The 17,737-nt window shown below is 34.5% G+C and overlaps 1 protein-coding gene across 1 annotated transcript in view; it reads right to left on the bottom strand.

Annotated features, from left to right (window-relative positions):
- LOC139131951 (cGMP-dependent 3',5'-cyclic phosphodiesterase-like) overlaps window positions 1-17,686 on the bottom strand; it is a gene marked incomplete at its 5' end in the record, with an annotated part of 18,042 nt that extends 356 nt beyond the window's left edge. Inside the window, 16 exon segments of the mRNA XM_070698286.1 lie at window positions 296-369; window positions 829-870; window positions 1,694-1,810; window positions 3,030-3,090; window positions 4,110-4,185; window positions 5,166-5,229; window positions 6,465-6,504; window positions 9,520-9,631; window positions 10,675-10,805; window positions 13,338-13,403; window positions 13,730-13,765; window positions 14,945-15,019; window positions 15,699-15,833; window positions 16,398-16,457; window positions 17,158-17,213; window positions 17,577-17,686. Coding sequence (XP_070554387.1) covers window positions 296-369; window positions 829-870; window positions 1,694-1,810; window positions 3,030-3,090; window positions 4,110-4,185; window positions 5,166-5,229; window positions 6,465-6,504; window positions 9,520-9,631; window positions 10,675-10,805; window positions 13,338-13,403; window positions 13,730-13,765; window positions 14,945-15,019; window positions 15,699-15,833; window positions 16,398-16,457; window positions 17,158-17,213; window positions 17,577-17,686 — 1,255 coding nt within the window.
- Between the last annotated feature and the right edge of the window lie 51 nt (window positions 17,687-17,737).

The raw sequence follows: 17,737 nt of genomic DNA on the forward strand, positions 1-17,737 counted from the left end.
AAATAATGGCACAAACTTCACAGAAGGAAAATACAGGCTGGAAATGTTTCAACTTCTCTAATCTTTCTCAAGGAAAGCTTAAACCATTCAGTTTCATCATAATGGAAAAAAAATGGGGTCACCATACAAATCTGGGATTGCGATGCAATTAATCTAAAATTTACTGATATTTAAATTTCAGAATAGTAGCTCCAGCATCACTGCCCAAGATTTTAGAAATTGTGATTCATAATCTAAATATTTCTGGCCTGGTATTAGGTTCAGAGACAAGCTTCAAATAACTGCTGCAACTTACGTGTACAATGCTTATCCCACAGTACACAGAGAATGCAAGAGCCACTTCCTCATCATGCTTGGTAAAGTGTGACCCTGAAATCATTACATCATAAAGACTTACATATGTTATCAATGAGAACAAAAAGATAAACTAAAATATTCTTTATATGATGAAAACTATATCCTATTATAGAATTTGTGAAGATTGTTTGATGAAGTATTTCTTTTATTGTTTAAAACATTACTTTTGCATCACCACTTAGCAGTACATTACCACATAGCAAGGTCAACAATATGCCATGGCACATACTGATTGGTATTGTTACATATTTCTATCGACTATTATCTTGTCATTTTCAATTCTGATAATTGGAAACTAATGTATGGGCAATGAAAGGTATTCCTGCAATGAAATTGCAATCATACAATTTTGTCAAATGACAAAATGAATATCATGCTGCTTTACATAGGAAAAATATATTATTCTCTGATGTGCTTTCTACTCTTATTTAAATACTGTTAGTAACCTTCTTCATATAAATTAAAACTCACCATTTATTTTATTGCATAGTTCTGCTATCCCGATGACCTTTTCTGAAAAATTAAAAGATACATGGTACATGGTTTTTTACATCTGACAAGGCATATACTGCTGGGCACGGCAGTGGGAATCAGTAGAGCAAGATTGACTGATGACGCAGACTCTATTATCAGTTACTTTGCGTCTGTTGATACTGCTAGCATTAAGAACAAATACACAGCTGAGTGGGTACCACACTTGGTCACTCAACTGAGTGAGCTGAATAGCCACAAGCCTAATCAATTACATAAATATACCCACCGTCTACTTCAAAATCTATCAGCTAAACTGTCGGGTGTCCACATTTTCAAAGGGATGAAGGGAACATGTGACGCCAATTTTTCTACTTAATTATTCTGTAGGTTTGGCATGATGAAGAAATTGGTAATATTACGGGCTGTTGCTACAGATTTCTTCTGTGATGTACAGTAGGAGTATGCTTGAGATCAGATTCTCTGGTCTTCAGGTATGGGGTGCATAATTTTACAACTTTCACATTTTTGGGAAGGATTACATTTTGTTTTGCCATTTCCCTGACCAGGTTCTGGTGCTGTTCTGTGCTAAGCCATAAAAGGTGATAGAAACTGAATTTGCTGATTAATGAGCAAGCAAGCATATTTCCCACTTCTGAAAAAATTTTACAAATCTGACTGAACTGGTGTAATTTGTAACGGGACAACTTGCTGAATGAGAAATCTCAGACAGGTGCAATGAAATATGAGGTAGTGAATAAACCACTAATAAATTTTTAAAAAAGGGCTTTGACAGGTTACACACATTACTGCTGTAGTATTAAACTGGAATAAAAAAATAGGAACATGAAAATCAAGCTTTAACCTGAATCATCCTTGATTGGGAAGCACAGTATATTTCTTGTCCTAAAACCTGTTGTTTCATCTACACCTCTGTAGAACAAGGGATGCGCATAAGCGTCTTTAATATTAAGAATGGTGCCTGTAATACAAATGATAGATTACATTTGTAAGAGATTGAAAATAGCGTGGCATCATCATATGTATTTAGTACAGTAGTCAAACAGATGTTACTTTGCATTGAAGGATACTGAAGAGATACATGTCAAAAGGAAATGAGTTGAATTATTAGTACAATTTTAATTCTGAAAATATGTGCTGCACAGCACATGGAGAATATGAACAATGATAGCAACAACAACAACAAGAATAATGAGGAAATGACCCTAACAAAATCAGTACTATAAATTGATAATGGCAATCATTCTTATCATCTAACGGACCATAGATTTCTGTGCGATTCATGCTGAAAACAGGTGTAACTTAACTTTTCTACTGATATATCTGAAAAGCAAGTTAGCAATAAAATAATGTCACATGATGTTGCACATTGAATGAATGACTGGATGAATTTTTTATTCCTGATTCAAACATATAACATGAGTAAGACAAAGCATACAAACTTATTTATACACAAAAAAAGAAGAAAACCAAGTTTGGGAAAATAAGAGTGGAAAATAGTTGTTCAGCAGCTTATCGACTCCACTCATATGTACCTGGTTGTTTGATTAAATTCACGCTTTTTGGGCAGACTGTTATCATTGGGATTAAATGGAAATCTTTTTGAAAATAAGTTAAAATTCAATAATTACAATTTATGGAGACGTAAACTCTCAGAAATAAAATCAGAGGTACTGTTTGACTACGGAGGATCAAACAGAGAGAGTTTCCATATTTACAAAAAGCAATTCACATAAATGAAATTGTAATGAAATTGAAAACCTTGGAGGAAATAGATATTAAATTTCTGGTCAGACTGATGACTGCAGATAATTTCTATATTCTCTTGTAAAGTGGTATCTATTGGTTATTTATCTTATGTTGCTTGAAATATCATTTCAGACCTTTGTTGTAGTATATTTTACTGTCAACTGACTCGCTGTATGTTTAGTTTTTGGTATTGTTAACTTGTTTTGAAAGTTTTTCCTTGTACTATATTTAAAGTTAGCTTAAAGTAATGGCGGAAGATCATGGATGACGTACATATAGAAATCACTGGCATAATTTTGATTTTGCATCATTGGTTATGGTAACAATACTATATCATAATTAACATTAGTTATAATTTATTATGATACCCATCAGGTTCGTTATTTCAGAAGCTGACATCAAAGAAATGCAGGTATAAAATTTACACATACCAGTTGTTGCCACAAGACCAGCTATACCTTGATTGATTGGAATTCTAACTTCACCAAGGACCTGCACAGATTGAGACAGAAGTATTAATATCTCATCTTTACATTATCTTAATCACCAGTGATCAATGCTGGACATAATGCTTACTGTGTGTATTGAATGTTTACATGATAAAATGCCAGCAATGAACTATAATATAGGGAAATTAGACATTAAAATATTCCTTTCAAATTGTACTTTCTTTTACAATGTAAATAGAACAGCTACAAAGTCATTGCCACTGAAGTTTGTTATTTCAGTGATCACCAAATTAACTCTGCACGATTCTGCCAGTCTCCACATTTTGATATGCTTGGCATTCACTTGCACTGCCATTAAATCATCATTACTCTTACATTTTGCCGGGCAAGTATCAGTTCATGTTAGTGAACGCATGAGATTTTTATCTACTGTATATAAAGAAAACTGAGAAAATATTTACGCACACCGATCAATGAAAACCATATTATTTTTCCAAGTGTCACACCAGTTTTACACTTTTGTAGATTTCTGAGAAATTGTGGATGGGCACTTATCCAAACCAAACCCAATAACATAAAATATGATCGGTTTCATTGCCATCAACGAAGTGCAATATATGCTACACTGTTCAAAATTTGTTATTGAATTTGTCTCATCTCAGAGACATAGCAAATTGCCACTAAATATGAAAAGAGAACTACCAAACAAATAAAAAATGCAGAATGAAGGGAACTCACACACAATGAGTTCAATATTTTTTATGTCCTGTTCACCAAAACCCTTAAATATCAGGTTGGGCACTTGAGGCATAAGTATCTTTTCTCCAATATGTGCCCATATGAGAAAACCTATGCAATGTAACTATTTGGTAGTTGCTAACTCCAATTCTGCCATGAAGTTTTGAATTTATTACATCATAATTGCTTCCCTGAAATGACTGATGTCTTTTTAGTGAATATATTTGTACAGATAATGGCACTAGATTTAATTCTCAACAGGGGTTCCACTTTCTGGCTGGAAAGTTAGATGGTATTTTATGAAATCTGTTGTGGATAACTCACCTCACCATTTTCTGTGACATTTCCATCAAAGACTTTGGCGACTAATTCATCATTCTCAACGAGAAACAGCGAACACCTGTGAATAAATATACAGAATAAATTTGCAGTACCACTATGTGTTTGAGTGTGTTCAGATAAAACTACATCTGCACACGTGTATGCACATGTGTGTTTTTGTATATGTGGGTGTTTGCAGGTATGCATACAAGGTATGATAATATCTAGTTGTATCTGATCATTTGCCCTTCTCATCAACTATGGTCAATCTTTCAAAAGGTTCCCTGCAAGATCACACACTACGTCGCCCTTCCACCAGAAAAAGAATAAACCCTCCATGAGTAAACATTGTTAGGTTTAATAATGATATGCTTTTCTTCACTATCAGAGACGGGCTTATAATGTAAGAAATCTAACAACTTATCACTTCTCCATCACTGAAGTCACATTCCTGACAAAAATTCCAATGCATCAAAAACTAACACTGTACAGCATTAACACGACTAAAAATTAAATGAATGTGAGTCTCTACAGAATTGCTGTTATCCATCTTTCACTCATGATAACGTCATCCTGTGTGTAGCCCCCTCTCCTCTGGGTGTTTACATTGTTTGGAAACTCGATGGTACTCATTAATCATCAAACTTGGTATGCTACGTTTTATCGCTGATTAAATCTTCAAATTTTGATGAATTTCCATTAATTTTGCTCTATCTGTAAAATACAGTTTCTCATTTCAGTCCAAAAGTAATGTCAAAATACCAAGCATTAAACTTGCAAACATAGCCTCTCAGGATGATGTGTCCAATGTTACTGTATACATGAATTCTAGAATTCATTGGTCAAAATTGTTGCATTTTGGGCACAATGTGTTTCTTGACAAGGCTAATACTTTGCATATCAACTTCTTTGGGAGAGGACGAAACTATACTTATTTTCCAGAAACAAAAATACGAAAATTTCACCAAAATGCAGCCATTGTTCTGTAACACACAATACTGTCAACTTCCACTCAGCATAAATTTTTTTAATGGATGATTGACTGAGATGTAATTTCACCTTTCTGCATGAGTCATATTTCTTGCTTCCTGCATAACCTCTTGCAATAAGACACAGACATCATCTGGAGAAGGAAAGACGAGAGATGGATAAATGGGCAGATTGCCAGGCAGCATATCATGATGAGGGTTTTCCATGATAAATCACTGTATGGCTGTCTATTCATAAAGTACTTTATCATAGCTGTCATATTGCCATAGCTCTAGAGGAGGCATTTACAATTTCAAAAACCATTTCCTGACTGCTGTGGTATAAATTCTGGCTGCACTAATGTCCTCCTTTTCAAAACCATGGAAATCATTTGTACACTGAATCATTTACAGACAGATTTGTGAAAAATCTTTACAGCTGCTTAGTTTAATTTGAGTTTTGATACACTCATGACAGCTTATGCTCAAATAAGGATTAAGTATATAAAATAATTGAATTGGCAAATTTGATGTAATACTGCTGTAACTATAATGTTATCCACTCCTGTGCCTGCTCTTTGAGTAATCTGAAGGTGGAAACATTCAAAGATGATTTTGGTAGAGGCTGCTTCTTTGCTACTCTGAGGAATACCACTGATACTTTAAACAATGTCTAATGACAAAAATGTTTTGTTTTTCCTGCTTGAAACTATAAATGGGACTTGATCCTGTAGGATTTCCAAATAAATAAATAAATACATAAATAAATAAATATCTTGTTAGATTTTTCAAAAATGTTATAAGTGAGTACTAACTGTGGCAGTACCACTACCTACTGTATAGAAGTAACCCTTCATCTGGCTCTACCTTTGGAATCTGTGGTATGCAAAATATACTTAAAGTGCTTGGTGTCCAGCCCAACTCTAACACACTGTCCTTCCTAAATAACGCTGCCTGGCCCTCTTCACTATCACATGGCACTATGTATCCCTGTCCATTATAGTCTATCCTACTCTCTCTATCCTTGTCTTCAATGCCACTAATGTCTAATTCTCCCTATCAGCACCGTCTGGCTGTTGTGTCGCATCTACAAACTCTTCACTTGAGGATTCTGATGGACTGTTATCTTCACATGTGTCAACATCTTTCGTTTCTTGACCTGTGCTATTTTTGTGGTTTTGACTGTCTGCTGTGTTTAATCTTGGGAATCTAGAAAATCTATTGATCAGCCACTTTAGTGAAGGTGTAAAGCTGCTACTTGCTACCCCTGTCTTCTCTTTTTGACAATCCGTGCTGCATTCAAATACTCTACAATCCTGCCTAACTGGCCTATCCTGTCTCTCGTAGAGCGTTTTGGGCAGTACTTGCAGGCAAACTGCACAATACTTACCAAGGTGTGTGAATAGATTCTTAGCAACTTGTAGTAATGCCTGCAAAGCGACAAACACATGATGCTTTCACAACAACTTAAAACACAATTGCTTACTTACAATAACTCACATTTTATCAAACAAATTACAATAACAACCATCAGAAATACCAATTATTTTGAAGTTAGATTGATAATTTTAGTAAGGGCTGATAGTCAAATAGTGTTTCTTGAGTAATACTACGAATAAATATTATTTTGACAATGCATTATCCCCTAACATTTTATATTATAGCTTTGTCAATACCAGTGAATTTTCTGACGTCATATCCATACATTATTACTGATAATGTATTCCATTATTAAGCATTGCGGACCCACAGCGAGCAAATTTTTTTTTGGAAAACGAAAAAAGGACTGGGCATTTAAAAGGAGGGAAAATATCGGATAAACCATGTAATACACAAATCTATAAATCTTGATAATCGTGCACAATATTGATAATAATGTCTTACTGTACGATTTATCACATTTTTTGAGTCCTCGCGCACGCATTTGTCGTCTGTCTGGCTGGCGCTCAACATACGCTGGTTGTATTACTACGTTTTGTTTACAACATGGTTCCCTTCGTTGCCGTATAGGTGAAACAGAACTCAGTACGTTTGCAAACTCCTAGACGATACTGGGTTTGACACATGGCATATTATGCATGTCAGTGGCCATGTAAACGATGCAAGCATGAAAGGCTACTCGAACCAGCCGTAAACGAGCCAACAACGGCAGCTTGCTGTCATCATGGATGTAGAAATCCGGAAGTGTCTACGGACATACTACGGAGCCATTCAAAGTCTCGGTCCAAGGTCAGCTACTACCGACAATCATGACGACCGTGGACTCTCCGTTGATCTAACATCTCGGCCACCTAATTCTGATGCATTGACTGTAATCGGAGACAACTTTCATTCATCGTTTTTTCTCCATGTCTGTGATTTTACCTTGCCTTGTTCTCGATATCGCGACGGTACCGAAACCCTCCAGTATGTTTGTCAACTGTACCTTTCAAGCACCCATTTACGTCAAGTTCTGTCGTTCGCCGAAATAAAATGCTCTTCTCAAGAAGCCATCGAAAATTAAATTTATAGACACAATTATTATTGAAATATAAACATTTGAATAACAATGTTGAACTCTGTTGATATCGTTAGCAATGAATGCTGCTGTACTACTAGCGACATAATTAATGATCGTATTGATCAGCTGATACTATGCAGCTCGCTGATCATACTGATGTCGATGCATGACCATTCCGTTTTCTCCATCTCTGGCATTTCACTGTGTCGACTTTTTGAATGGCATGATATTTAAAGGTGATGTTTCAAGTTTGATATAGACAGTAGGGATGCAGTTACTTTTCATTTCCTTCGAAAATACATCGTTTTTCAATTCAAATGAACCGTGAAAGTGCTGGTCATTTTTTGTGCTGAACGTGCCAGTGCAGTGCACTGTGCAGTGTGGAGTCAGGGCCGATCATGCTGGACGACGCTCACTGGCTTCAAACTCAGTTTAATTTCCTTTTTTATTCGTTTTCTACAACTACAAATTCACTGGCATTGCCAAAACTATAAAATAATAGCAATAATGTACCCCCTCCCGGCCCATAATGGACTCAAGCAAACTTTGCACTTCATAATGTACTCGGCTTCGCCTCGTACATTATGTCGTGCAAAGTTTGCTTTCGTCCATTATGGGCCGGGAGGGGTGCATTATTGCTTAAACATTTTACATTCTGTCTTTTTTTAATGTACTTTCCATTCAAAAAAAGTGAACAATTCTGGTAAGAGACTGACTGGAAAGCAACTTAATGTTTCAGTTTGCATGTATAGATATACTCATCTCCAAGAAAAAGCGGACTACCAAATGTGATTAAATGTAATGTTAGATCATGAAGAGAGGCAATACAACTTAGATTTTCCAACAAATGGGACATTTTATATAGACTTTTAAGTTAAAGATCTTTGAGTGTGGCCAAATAAGCTATAGCTAGCAAAAATGTATAATACAAGTAATTTGTGCTGTAACTTTGAGTTTTCATGATTTTTTGGACTATTGAATTTTTTTGGTTGCATTGCTTCAATTCAAAATCACTGAAAATCCAATTAATTCCATATATTTGATCATTTATCTGCAAGAATAGCCTTTTTTATCTTTTGTAATCTTCAGATCCAATTTCAGTATACAGTATGTCTAATCTATTGGTATTATAGCTCACATCAACTTTCATTTTAATCTAGCAAATGTTGACTGAATGATCCATTTGCTAATCATTGCACAAAAAACATGTACACTGTTATAGCCAATCTTGGTTAATTGCTCAGGGACATGTATCAATGTTGCTCGCTTTTATGGCAGAGCGCACTAAGTAACCTAGCGATGTCGATAAGCCAACAACTGCAGTGTGATGTTTTAAATATCTTGGAATCAGCTGACCCACAAATGTCCACATAAACAACTTTTCTCAATCTTTAACAATTTGACTTGATGTTAGCAATCATGAGGCATGCTATTTCACTTCTGAGGTGCACACTGAACAGCTTTTTGGATAGTCTGTGAAATAATGTTTTGATTAATTGATTTCATGATGCTCTCCACATCTGTAGTTTTTTAACCACAACAGTATATCATATAGCCTACATCTCCTGAACAACTACAAGGTTTCAGTGCATTTGCTCTGTCCATACACAAGATATTAAAACAAAGTAAATTTGATTGAAGCAGCCATCTTGTTCACATGACTTTATTGGATCCAAATATGCAAATACGCATAAATCATTTTTCCGAGAAACCAACATGTTGAAAGTATCAGATTACAAACTCACTTTTATGTTCAAATTATGGACATTTTTACCAGAAAATGAATGAATTTAGTGTGTAGCCTTGCGTTGAGGTTTATTTCAAATCAAGATCAAGTCAAATTTAGCCAATATAAAAGTCTTTGACATTAATGTTAATGATGTTGCCTTGGAAATCAAACTAGCATTGAAGTAGCACTTTAGAGATTGACATATATCAGACCTACCTCAGTTTCTATTTTGAGCTGGTTTTCCTTCTGAAAAGCTAAAGTACTGGCTAGAACTGATGAGGTATACCTGTAGCAATAGCGTATCTTCTCTTCATCTTCAATCGTGTAGCTAGTTCAACATACAAATTTTTTACAAGAAAGATTTAATCCCTAGACTCATGAAAGATACAATCACCTCACCTGAGTTAATATTTAGAATGCAATGGATGAATACAAAATCATCAATTTTAACATCAACAGCATGTATGTAAATCATTGCTCTGAGATGGTCTTCACATGGTTTCTTAATCACGCATGTTAAAGTGTAATATTCTGCATAAATGGATTAGTTTGCCGAGTAACTTCATGGATGATATGCATGTATAGATTGGCTAATGCTGTACATTTTACGGTTGCAAATAATGACGGGAAAGCTGAATGGTGTCATGTTAAATACTAAGTTCATTAGAGTGGAAATGCTTTATGGTTGGCCTGAGATGAGGATTGAAATGTTCTGCTTAGAACTAATGATTGTTCATTACAGCTTCAAAGAATCTTAATTACCAGTTCCACCTCTACATATAATTGCATTGACAGTTTTGTGATGTCACACCTAGGATCCCAATAACTATTTTGACAGGGGCCATCTTTTAAAAAGATATTCTCTGTCTGGTCTCCTTAGGAGTGGGAAATAATCACTTTCAATTGGTACTACTACAGGAACTGTATTTTAGCAAGCTTCAAACACATTTTAAAAACTCTGACCTCATTGAGATCACCATTCTTTTCAAACTTAAAGCAACATTTCAGAAAATCTCATCACAACTTGAACAAAATGAATTCCATGGTGACTAGACCAGTTGGCACCCATCTATGCAGAATTTCCAATTACAGATGTCTCAATCCCTCCCTAATAGTATGATATCACAATAAGAGCAAGTCTTGGCTTGTTTAACGCCACATTTTCGATATGCTGACAAAAACTAAATTAAAAATTCTCTCATATTATACTGATTATCAGTCTGGGCTGTTTTATTAGAACCAAAAATTACAACTTGCTATAACATTATAAAATCTGTGTGAAAATAGAATAAAAAAACAAAAAAGCTACATTTCAGACAAAGATACCTTTTGAAAGTACTGTCCTTAAGCTAATCTGTAAATTTCTCATACCTTTTGCCATCCTTTTTATTAACAGCAAACACAATTGCAGCCACTTCACTTGAATTCTTGTTCATCAGTGGAACACACATCATTGATGTGACTTCAAACCCAAGTCTTCGACTCAGCTCAGCCTGGCAGTCCTATAGAGATAAGAATAACAAATCAATGGTGGTATTTAATGAAAAATAGTTAGCTTTTATACAACAATAAAAAATAAAAAATGAACAGTCAGTTTTCAAAGTATCCAGATGAAAAAATTAATCATATACAATAACATCTCCATATAAACATAGCAGTTGAAAAATCCCTAAACATGCTTTTATACAGTATACCATTCAAGAGCATCTCCAATGCAAAGAAAAACAGGGTCCCATAGGAATAACTCCAATTATTTTTGAACTACATGAAGTTGTCCCTGACATGAATGGCATGTTGTTTGTGTAGAAACACTGAATTCATGGTGCTCATTATTTTGATCAATGCTCTATAGGACACTGCATAGTCTAATTCCTGGCATACATTTCATTCCATCCTATTTAAGATGAAATCTCTTTCTCTTCAGAGGTATATGGCTGCCTCTATTGTACGAAATTTGGACAAGCAAGCTTGAGAAAGGTCTTAAATCATGGCTTGAATTTATAGCAAGCTATTACTCTCAGACAAAGTACATCTACCTATAATTACAATGATATTAATATGACTGATTTGAAACTTGTGCCATGCATTGAAAAAGTATAATATGTAATTATAGCATACATACACAAAATATACACTCACAAATTTACACGAAAACAGAGAAAGGCTGATACAATGGGTATAATATAGAATACAGCAATCAGACAGCTGAAATAGGCCTCTGCTTGTCCAAGGTCATTGTATACAAGACATTATTATAGATATGTAGATATTATCATAACCTGTGACAATGGTCTTTTGTGAAGTAAATTTCTATACGTTACAGTATACATGATGCAAAGTAGACATATTTGTTGGGTTTCCCTAGCATGCATACTTAATAATTTTGCTTTTACCGCTATTTGAATAATTAAATTGAATTATTATAAATTATCATTTAATACATGTATGTACTACAGTTTCACTTAGGCAACAGATTCAAAAATGTCCGGAAAATTCCCTAAATTGGTGCTGCATGAGTATCAATAATGTACTTATGTATGAACTTCAGGGCCATACATGACATTTTGGACTCCCATATGGATTGCCCAACACACCATGGACAAAGCCCTCATTATCAAATGGCTTATTTTATAAATAACACTGTAACACTTATACTAAATCACTCGTGTGTTATATACTTCAGAGCAAGGTACAAACAAACAATACAAATCTGGTATCAGCAGGTTTAAATAGAAATAATTGAAATTAATGTATCTCATTGCACTCTCGCAATTCATCCACATAAAGTAACAAAATTTCAACAGCTGCAGTATTATATGTATAGCGTAAATATAAATACACATATACAGTAAATGTGAATATATGACATTCACAGAAAGAAGAATGACTAGTGATTTGTTCGAAACATGTCTGTTTTGCTAATTCACTTTGGAAGAAGAGAACTTTTCTGTACTTCGATGTTAATGCTTCCATGATGAACATGTACAGTATCAGAAAGATAAATATCAATATTACCATCAATATCTTATGTAAGAGTTGGGCATAACTGCATGACTGTCTACCCAGGGTTGGCAAATTTTTTGTTAAGCAGGTGAAATTTTACAGTTAACTACACTCTACTGAAGAAGTGTTGAAATTATTCTGATTTTTGCTTTGCTGAGAGCAGAGTTGTGATATACTGAGTGCATAGTGTGCAATACATATTCATAGGGCACACACTATTAATCACAGGCAAGTAATTTTTAAAGTTACCAGCCTACACACCTGGGTGTTAGTTTCAACAAATTTCCTACACTGATGATATATGTTAATGTATTCACCAAAACATACACTCATAATAACATAATAATGACATGCATACGCACATGCATTAACTGATGATAGATCATCAACAAAACAGTATGAACAAAAAATGACATTATGGTTCAAAGAGCATGTACATCTACATTGTACATTGTAATTAAACATGCAAACCTACCATCAGTGTATTTTTTATCAACAATTAAAAAAACAAACAGTAAAATAGGGGTTCCATTTCTCTAAATCATTCATGTTACCAAGGGAATGAAACATAATAACTAATACTTTTGCTTTCAATATTTTATGAGATCACGTCAAAATGCCACTCTGGCTTGAATAAATAAGGTTATCATTAATGATGAACAAAATAACAGCCTTAAATATCGCAAGAATTACTCTTGAAGCATGTTAATTCTCAATTAATAGATAACAAATTAAACATTCGTATTTGTATTGCCAGAGAATTTTCCTCACATTAATTTCAAATACTGATGCATTGTCTCTCTTACATAATTCTAATGACATGATTTCTTCCCTTCACTCAATTAACAAATTCAATTGAAATCACGCAACATGCATCTATAGTCAGGTGTTCATTACATCCTGTATTTAATTACTTTCTTCTGAAGCAAATTACACACAAAAAAACCAAAAGAATATCTGCAGAAGGCAATAAAACCAATTAATTAATCTGCCAAGTCAAAGTGCAATATTTGACAGTATTATATACTTACTGGAAGGTCTTCAACAGTGGCTGATTTTCTTGAAGCTATCACATGACTTAAAGTAGTATGAGGTAACTATAATATGAATATAGGAGACAAACCTGTTAGCTAGATGCACATTTATATTAGAAATACAAAATTTTGTAAACACTTTTATTTTTTTGCACTTCAACCAAGCATGATATAACTTGATAAGATGTACACTGCAGCAAAGTAACAGAGTCATTGAAAAGTCTTTTTATGGAATTATTCCGGTAAATTTCTGATCACATTAAACAGATAAAATACATTGCCTTGCTGTTTTCCTGGAAATATCTGCACAATCAAATAAATTGAAACATTGTTGTAAGTTCTGTGTAAGTAATTGAATCATCTGAGCTAGCAAAATGTCAGGTACTCACAATAATTTTACTGTCCAATACCCTGTTTCCAAGCACCTGGTGATAGGAACAAGGAGATGAAGAATTGTTATCAGGCTAGCATTTGACATGATGTGATATGATGTTTAAGTAATTGATTCACAGCTTAAGATGGACTGTGTTTGGATTCTATCCAAAAACAGTCACACATATTGTGAGATTAACAAAATTATTGCAAAGCACTTTCAGGCTGTGCTGTGGAACCCTGGAGTAAGCATACAAACAGACAGTACTCATGACTGACAGAAAATATTATTGAGACTTTGCAATTTAATTTTGATATTGCTTAATCACAATGCTATGGTGGGTATACAAAATGGCAACTCTTTAATGGCTTTGATATTTGTATAACAAACTAGAAATTTAGACCTAATAATCTCTGTTGTCTCATTTTCAAATTTTCATGTCAGAAACCTCAATTACTTGATGTTTGTTATGATAGCATAGCAAACACAATCCAAAATCAAAATGAGAGTGCTGGCCTTTTCATGATGGTCACTTGTCAATATTTCACTGTTTTCCAATTAATGAGTCATCAATCACTTGAAAATCTGCCATGGTGACAGTGTAAAGTGGAACAACATTGTTTAAAGGTACAATCCTCGTACATGTACAGCTGGATGAGACTGGTTTGTTCCTGAATAACAGTATGATAGTGATATTAAACAAAATCGCCACATAACGCGATTTTCAGATCTTTTTGTTTTTGTCATGTAAATGTGCACCAGCTAAAATGCTTTTATGCAAGAAGTTCAGAGCATGGAAGAAAAATCTAACATATATTCACTAAAAGTAAATAAAGCACATAGTTCTATTGAATACTCTCGATTCAACTAAAAAAATTGATGTATTCACTCAAATGAAAACTCAGACTTCAGTATGTGCATTAACAATAGATGTACTCGATGAAATTTGAATTAATACTGGTGAATAAGAATATTTTGTTATTATTGTAATGTAATCAACAGAAGTTCACATGGGCATATATCACTTGTTATGTACTGAATTTTCTTAATTTTGAATTACTCACAGCCTTTGGTACTTAAATGTTGTCAATTTTCAGACTGCCTACAGACAGTTTTGCAGCGATCAATATCTGGCAGTTCTGTTAGCTGCATTTCTCTTTTATTAAAGTGAGATGGAATCAATTCTTTATCAAGGTTTCTATCCCACACTTACACAGGTCATACAACATACCTGACAAAAAAGTTCCCCCGTCTCTTCACACAAAAACAGTATTATGCAGCACTGCGATTCAGTCTGTTCTTCAAGCTAGATGAGGAAAAAGCACCTTGTGTGAGAGAATGGACTCACAACTGTGACAGATTCAGAGAAGTGAAAATGATACCTTGTCAGCGGCAAAATATGCCAAAAGGTATGTTAGTGTCAAAGTAATTCACAGCGGGATGAAGACATTCATCAAGAACAACACTATGAGCACTTAGTGAAACCTTTTATGGTACCTCTGTGGAGCCTTTTGCTCAGTGCAATTTCTCTGCATTGCAATTCATAGATATGTCTTCCTTGATAAAAACAAGTAATCATTTATGTGTAAAATGAATAAACTGCATGCTTCATCACAGCTAAGACTGATATACATGAGAACAAATCCACAAAATTTCATTTTCTGCCTCTGTGTGATGCCATGTCTTGCTTGAAGTCAACTATTACAGTTTATTCTATGCAGTTGAAGGAGATATTTTTAAATTTAAAATTCATATTTCTTACTGAATCTAACAGTAGTAAATCAAGAGGTATTTTATGAATGCCAATATGTTCAATAAATACACCACATTATGTGCAGAAAGTTCATTATTTCATATTTATGGCATCATTAAAATTTCAAGATATCGTTGAGGGCAATAAAACACCAGAACTAAAACCATAAAGGGAAAACCATTGTTTGAGAGTCTCCATCAGTGTGAATTCAATTTCCAAAAGTGCTACTCACATATCTGGTGACCTTCAATTGTAGTGTTCCAGCATCTTTGTCATGGAGATCTTCACAAAGTTTCAAGATGCCATCCGACTGTGAGGGGGTCTGCTGTTGACATGTTCTCAAGAGCCGCTGAATGCACACTGCTATCTGGAATTTTGATTGAGAATATAAGAAATTGGTATCGGATAACTAGTGGGTTCATGTTTTACATTAGTGTAAGCCATCAATCAGTTTGCTTGTTATGAATTGATAGTCAAGGAGTTGATACACATCTCAGTTCTTTATCATGAAAATAATACTGTGTGGATCTTAATTTTGATTAATGGATCGACCGTCACACACTGATGGAATTAAGACCTTTGTGTAAACACATATGTTCCAGAGACATTATGAAACACTAAATTACAATATTACATTTGGAAGATAAACGATAACTAAAAATGCGCCAGTCTGTACAGAATATTCAATAAATTCTAGAATGTTGCTATGTGTGAAATTCTTCAGTGCATTTGATTACTCAAAGGTAAAACCTGCTCTTGCCTGAGATATTGAAGTGTGATGTTTTGCTATTGCTTTGGGAGCCTAAGTAATCACTGCGTCTTGTATTATTATTAGTTTCTGCTGTGTCAAACAGACAGGAGAATAGACTTGTATGTAATTATATTTCATGGGGTTTAAGGAATCACGTTGAAAATACAGTCAAACACTCACATGTTTTTCAAGCAGAATCAAATTCTGCTGGTGTACTTGAGACAATGAGTCACACACAACCTGGAAATGAATATACAACCAACACTGGAGAATATGCACACAATTTTCTTTGGTTTTAGCTACCAAGTTGATTTTGGTAGTCCCTGTGTAACATGCAATCAGGAAGGAAAATTTAAAATAGGTCACATTGATTTGATTTTGTGTAAAGCTTTGACGTCAAAGAAATACAATTATGAAAAATCCTAAAGAATTAACCATAAGCAGTAAAGATAGCACGTTTCTATGGAACGTCAGACCACTTGCTATTGGCAAACAGCAAGGCTAACAAAGACTGGACATCAGTATTCCATGTTGTCTTCATGCAATACAAACTCCTTTGCTGCTTTGTAAACAAAGTGACTTTTATGTTTGATGATGAGATGGTTGAACAATTTAGAACTGTAAACAGCACTGAAAACACATTCAACTATATAAAATGAAGGGTAGCTGCCATGTGAATGAAGAAAAGAGGAGAAAAAACTTAGAACAAATTGTCATACTATAGGAATTCTTTCACAGACTAACCAGCTTGTCTTGTTTGCTTAACATACCAGTACGGCATTCATGTATTGTTCTGCAGAGTATGTCAAACAGCAGAGGTACATTTTTGTTGGTGCCTACGTTCATTCCTATGGTGTTGCTTTATACTTGTGTTGATTTTTAATTTATTCTCGTGCAATAATGACAGCCAAGATTGCAGGTGAACAGGAAAATGCCTTACCCCAAGAAGACAGAGTACCCTGTCTGATTCAGGATGACACACAGGTGATAACACAACTGTAAATTATGGGTAAATGGAAAATATATGAAAATACTGCAAAACAATAACAGGTAAGGTGACAGTAAAACAGCAGTAGATGTGACTGCAGCATACTTCAGACACTCAAGTTCTAAACTACTCTGACAAAATTAATGTTTTATTGTAATACCAGTACCATCAATGCTGTCAAGATCATTATTAACATCCCTTGTTGTAGAGACACCTGTCACTTTTAGCACTCACTTAAGACACTTCATGAAGGATGATACTACATGTGCCTTGTTACTGCATACATGTAAAATATACTACTATGTTAGTTGTAAAACACAATTCTACTTCCATTTAAAAAGGTATCCCCAACAGACTTGAGTAATCTGTACCTTTTCTTTGTGTAGAATTTGCATCTACTCCGCTGGGTAATAACCCAGTACAGGGGTCTTCTGATGGCAAATCATTGCACACCATTCGTCTTCTACTATCATAAACAGACCTGGAAATGGCAGCCCAGAGCTTATTGAGTTCAATTCAAGATATGACCTTG

This window comes from Ptychodera flava, chromosome 4, assembly GCF_041260155.1.
Source record: "Ptychodera flava strain L36383 chromosome 4, AS_Pfla_20210202, whole genome shotgun sequence".
Classification (NCBI taxonomy): domain Eukaryota; kingdom Metazoa; phylum Hemichordata; class Enteropneusta; family Ptychoderidae; genus Ptychodera; species Ptychodera flava.